We start from the raw sequence: 6,497 nt of genomic DNA, 5'->3' as shown, positions 1-6,497 counted from the left end.
GTAATTTTAATTGCCAAAGCAAATGTTCTGCTTGTATCATCCCAGATGGATCCAGTGGAACAAAATGGATTCCTCTTCCGAAATGCAGGACCTGGGGTTGTAGTAGGTCACACTCCAACTTGCCAAAGCTCAAGAAAGAGATGACAGCCCTCGGACTTTCAACGCAAGAGATGGCAGCCCTGCAGATCAAGACAAAGCATAAACATCACCATGAACCCCCAGGTAATCCGCCTTCCTGGGGTCAACTTAACAAAGTTGTTAAGACTTTTCAACACCTCCAGGTGTTTCTCATGACTAGTTGGCTGATGGCATTGCTGATGCACTTAAAGGTTTAGACCCCAAGGCTTTTGTTCAAAGTTTCACTCATAGTTTGGGAAGTGCGGCTTTTGTTTTGCTTATCTGTGCTTTGTGATTCACTCTAAAATAACCCTGTCTCAAAAGATGATATTTTTGCAAGCATCAACAAAACACCCTCACCCTACACATCTTCATTAAATATAAAAAGAAAAGGGGAGATGTGGAGAAACAATAGAATCCCAGCCAGGTACGTCTGTGGGATATGATGAGGTCATGATGACCAGAGTGCTAAGCGCTGAGCACACTCGAGCAAACAGCACACAGATAAGGGCCTCCAAGTTCCGCGACCCTTGGCCAGACCTCCCGGGATGAATCTTGAGCAAACTATTTTGGTTCTCCCTAAACCCATAATCTGAACTAAAGAAATGTCCTTCCTGGTGTGGGCAGAGGTGTTTAATGTTCCTCGAAAAACTCACAATGTATAACTTTAATCCTTATCTTTACAATGCATGCCTTATATTGATAATTTATAAATGTCTTAAACATAAATTCTGCCTGCATGATTTAATGCCACATACAGTTTTCACAGATAATTAGCAAAAAGTCAAAATAAGATCTATGGTGAAATGTGAAATGTATGTCATGTTTAGAATGCCTTCTGTATTGTCTAATGCTCAAAAGATGCAAATGAAAACCCTTGAAAAATAAATATCCCAGAGATACACACTTATTCATTATCTAATTTTGAAATCCATTTCCCTGAAATACTATTTATCTTTACATAGTGTAAGACAGAGACAAATATGAATTGTACAGAGATCACAACTCTGAAAATCACTGTGTACCTGCTTGATTCCTTGTTTCCTAGGATGATGCATTCCTCTTCTTTTTTTTTTATTATCTAGAAAAAATAAGGCAAGTCATATATATATGTTTATCTAAATCAATCATAACATTAATTTCTTATATTGAAAATCGTTATATTGCTCAGGATTACAATTATCTGGAGTAAAATTAATTTCACAAGGATCCTGAATAAAGTAAGGAACAATTGGGAAAAAAAATATATTTCAAAGGTATAAAGGACCAGACTTTTACCAAGTCTTAGTTTCACCAGTCTCCTGAATTAATTCTTAATATTCAATGAGTGATTTCAGCCTTCTAAAGATTGTTTTTGAATTGTGAAATTATTTTTAGTTTGGACAAATTCAGAAGAATCATTCCACATTTATTCAAGTGCAATCATTAAAATGAGAGTTCTTTTCCTTAATATGAAATACTTAAAGACACAGATGATCACTGAAGTGAACAGTTCCCGTATATTTCAAAAATTTACTTACAGGAAATAGCGATCATTAACAGAATAATACTAATAATGCATATCAACACTAGGCAGATGAGCGCCAGGAACTTTTCAATGAACATAGCTGTTTGCACTGGTAAGTCTGCAGCAAGAGAAATGGAAATTGAGAAAGGACAGGTAGAGACAGTTATTCAGACATGCTACAAACTACAGAATCTACATGAACAGTGAGTCAGGTACATAAATTTGTACACAAGCCCTCTACCTCTACCTCTACTGGAGATAGAAGTCTACTGCCTAGATTAAGATGTATTTAAAATATAAATTGTATTTTGAAATAATTTACATTTTGTCATTGTTGACAAATATTTCTGCACCAGCTTTATCATACTAGAAAACATTTAAAGAATCTTTATAAAAGTTGATGTTGTTCTGAATATCTATGGTGGTTTCTAAATTTCAGTTCGTCTATTGCTTTAGAGTAGAATGATCCTGAGTAAAATTGATTTAGGAAGAAAAGTTAAAAATCATAAACAATTTGGATAAATTAAAACATAAGTAGTTAATTCACCACTTACAAGGTACTTACTTTAACATATCACAATAATTAATTGATATTTCTTGATATGATATTTTAGTCTCTTAAACATGTTTTTGTAAAAATCAGAATTTATGTATATGCACAATCCTCTAAATACTATTATGATTTTATATATTTATTGAAAATATAAGTATACTTGGTAACACAATTTTATACAATAAATATATTTATGAAAATAACCATTTATTTTCATAAATGTATGCTTTGTAAATTAATACTTTGGACAAATATTGAAAAAAACAACCCATACTTTATTTAAAATCATGCAATAAATCAGAGCTATTTTACAAAATATTATGAACCTGAGAGTCACTGACAATTCTTTTAGAACATTAAACATCCCTTGGATATTTCAGAAATTTTCTTACAAGTCTTGAGAACCATGATTTTTACTATAGTGGACCACAAGACAATCCCCAGGACCTCAACAGCAATCATCCCTGGAGGTGAGGGCGAGTCTGCAGGGAGAGAAATGGAAACACTGAGAAGAGATGAGACGAATGCTGACAGTTTGCAAACCCAAGATCAGCCTGCACAAGGAGTCACATGTGGAAGATTGGAACCCAGACACGCACCCCCATTGTAATCTGGCCGCCAGAAATTATATCTTGTGAGTTGTGTCCAAAGACTCCAACACCCAATAATTCACTCTCGTTTCAGATGAGTGGTATATTCATGTTTTAATCTTCAACTTACACCAGACACCCCAACTGCCCAGCCCAGAACAATTACACGCTTGTCAAGTAAATGTTTTAGCTTTGCAGGCCAGTACTTGTCATTCCCTTGAAAATCCTGAAGAGTATTTTGAAAATTTATGTCCACAGAGATTATCTGTTATTCTGTTGGTGTTCATGCTCTTACCCTTCATTTGCAGCACCCTTGGGTCCAGATTCCGTGCCGGGGAGTTCTCCGTGCGTTAGTTCACTCTTGCAGCTGAGTCGTCTCAGGGACGGTGCTCTGACAGCTGCACGTGAGTCCTTACTAACTGCCCACAGAATGGCCACGGCCCGGCTGCTGTCGTATGGGCAGAGCCTGGAAAGCGATAACCTCATACTGCAGTTGAATCATGAACAAGCCTGAGTAAAATTTCCTTATCGCTTAAAAAACCTTTGCATGATATAAAATAATTTTAAAACTATTATTTTATTTTTCACATGATTCTAGTGGTTGAACAATAGAAGACCAAATGCTAATGTGGAAATTTTACAAGTACTAACATTCACACTAACTTAAAGTCATCACTAACAAAAAAAATTTCAGAAGCTATTAGATTAACTGTTATAATGCTACATAAGAAAAAATGATGTGCTAACTTTAATGATTCAAGATTGAATATTCTAAAGTGTGTTATAGTTGTGTTAGTATGTGTATTAATTTCCTGCTCTAATGACATTTATATAGTGACTTAATTTATTTGTAAAGGGATTAGTGGTTAAAAAATTATATTTTTCTCCAAAGCATGTAGACTTTTAAGAAATCATTAAGATTTCAAGAATATTTACTATGTAAAAAATAACGTGATCCATCAGCATATTGAAATCCTAAACAATATTGACAAGGCACACATTTGGAAATAACATTTACTGTATACATTAATTTAATGAGTGAATGTGAAATATAAGAAAGATAAAATGATAAATTAAAAATCATTTAGGATTATACTATTCATTCAAACATCCAGAGGGATTGTAATTGTATTGATATTGGAATATATCAGATAATTTGATAATGGAATCAATGAGCTCCTCAAAGTGTGGAATCTGAAATTAATTCTCAATTTGAAACATACAAAATTTACATAAGTCACCAACTTGAATTATAAATGTAAAACTAGAATAAAAACACATATGATATTATACATGTAAAACACCTAACATTCAAACTGCCCTTTCTAAAGTTCTCAATGAAAAGTCAAGTTATTTTAATTATTATCTGATATACTGAAGTATTATATACGATTCATATAAAATTAGACCACATAATAGAATTCCTTAGACAGGAGTCTCTTTTGTTAGTATTGTGTATCTTTTACTGTTAGTTGTCATTAAAAAAAAAATGACAGTTTATAAGTAAGTTCAAATTTTATGGAATTACTTAATCTGCATTTGTATGAAAAATTAAATTGGTCTTATTACTATTAAGAAAGTACATTAAGAAAGAAATTATATAAGTAATTACATTTGTTCTTACTGATTAGATGAATTAATTCGAAGAATCTGTGCTTAAAGGCTAGATTAAATCTTAAATGAATTAATTCTAAGAATCTATGTTTAAAGGTTAGGGTACACAATAAATAATATATAGAATTATAAATGTACTGATTGCTAAGTCCAAAATAAACCATTCCATTTCATGATGCTGATGAGATTGCTTGTAAAATTGCTTTGATTTAAAAATAAAATTATCCTTGTATATGTGCACTTGAGTAATATTCCAAAGTAAAGAACTTGACTAAGTTAATCTATAATATGCCTCATAATATGATTATTGTCCCACCTTAAATTATTCAGTAAAGATAGCAGAGTTCTCCGTAATTCCAGTCCCTATCAATGGTTGGATTACACACAGCATTAGTAATCAATGATGGGCAGCAGAGACAGGACAGCAGGAACACCTACCTCCTCTCGCCAAAGAGTGCTGTATCCTCTAGTGGGAGACTTGGTTACAATTGGGAACGGACAAAACAATCTGTGGTTTACACACACTCTCCTGTGAAGGTGCAGAGAGAAGCAACACTGAAAAAAAGTAGATTTCTTGTCTACGTGTCACTTACACTGAACAGGAAATCCCAGCTATTGTGAAGGCAGTTTCTCATCACACACCTCCAAGCAGAGGAGACTGAGCCTGTAGTGTGTTATTTGATTTGTCCATTGAAAATACTGCTAAGAAACTGTGTTCCTATTCTAAAAGATAACAGGGAACAAAACCAACTCATTGTTAAACTGCTTCCATCTCAACCACAAACCCTGAACATTTAAGTCTAGTTAAGAGTATAGTAGATATTTTACTGTTGCACAGTGTTACAAAATCTTGGTGTTAGCTATATTTTTCTTATACTTTCATATGTCCATTCAATTTTAATGGAGCCATTTTAGAAATGGGTTTAGAAACCATAATCCCCTAAGTGATATATATATATATATATATATATATATATATATATATATATATAAAGTATATGTGCCTAATTATTATAAATATTACATTTTCAGCTTTATTATAATAGTCCCATGATCACCAGTTCCTAAATTTTCTTCTCAATTTCTCTGCATTCTGAGACCTTTACTTTGTGAACAGTTGCTTAAATTTCCACGATAAAAATTATCTTTTGGGGGCCTTCCCTGATAGTGCAGTGGGTTAAAAGTCAGCACTGCGAGCTAGCTGCAGTCAGTTCAGTGCCGGTTGGATCCCCAGTGCGGGAGGTGATCCACATGGCGCGTCAGACCTCTCCTGTCTCATTCACTGCTCCCCTCAGCAGAGTATTTCAGTACATCTGCTTCTCTGCTCCTCATTCTGTCCCTGGTGAATCCATTCATCCTCTGCACGTCTGGCCTGTAACCCATGTCTGTATGCATAAATAATAATAAAAAAAAATCTTAAAAAGAAAATTATTTGTTGGAATGATGTTTCCAAATTAGAAAATTATATCACCATCCCAAGATTGAAATATTAAATATATTTTTAATTATTCTTACATTGATTCATCCCCCTAATTACAATATAGTCAACAAATTATTATTCACAAAATGTCTGTACTTTAAAAGGAATATTTGTTGCAAGTATGGCATAATTCCACTGTTACTGTTGAGGGGACAGTCAGTTTTTCTAAGTATCACCTAACCAAAAAATTGAAGGATGGAAGGCAGGATTTTAAAGCACAGATTGACTCCTTAGTCACTCTAGCCAGTATTTAAAGAATTGTAAAATATTTCCAGCTTCAAAGAATATTCTTTAACAGAGTTCAACTAAAATAGAAGTTAGTAAACACAAAAGGAAATCCTTACATCATTTTGAATTCAGTGACATGTCTGTTTATTTTATAAGTCAAAGAAATTATCAGAATTTAGGTTTCCAATGTCATGTGAATTAGAAGGAAAATATCATAGCAATATCATATCTTTTGAATCAAATGTCTTAAATGCACAAATTGCTCACAAAGGAAAAGGTAGAAATCTGAGCATGCATCAGAGACTGAAAAATGTAAAAGTCAAAATTAAGTGAAATTAGTCTAAAACAATGGAAGGAAGAAAACAATAACACAAACAGATGAAAAATATCAAAATTGTTAAAGAGCAT

At 33.3% G+C, this 6,497-nt stretch overlaps 1 protein-coding gene across 1 annotated transcript in view; it reads right to left on the bottom strand.

Annotated features, from left to right (window-relative positions):
- Positions 1-6,497, bottom strand: part of LOC105854395 — a 36,386-nt gene that overhangs the window by 11,164 nt on the left and 18,725 nt on the right. The window contains exon 8 of the mRNA XM_012732806.1: positions 3,063-3,254. Coding sequence (XP_012588260.1) covers positions 3,063-3,254 — 192 coding nt within the window. The remainder of the gene's footprint in view (positions 1-3,062; positions 3,255-6,497) is intronic.

The sequence above is a fragment of the Condylura cristata genome, unplaced genomic scaffold (assembly GCF_000260355.1).
Source record: "Condylura cristata isolate star-nosed mole 26May11 unplaced genomic scaffold, ConCri1.0 scaffold00036, whole genome shotgun sequence".
Classification (NCBI taxonomy): Eukaryota; Metazoa; Chordata; class Mammalia; order Eulipotyphla; family Talpidae; genus Condylura; species Condylura cristata.
This window is presented reverse-complemented; position numbering and strand designations above follow the sequence as displayed.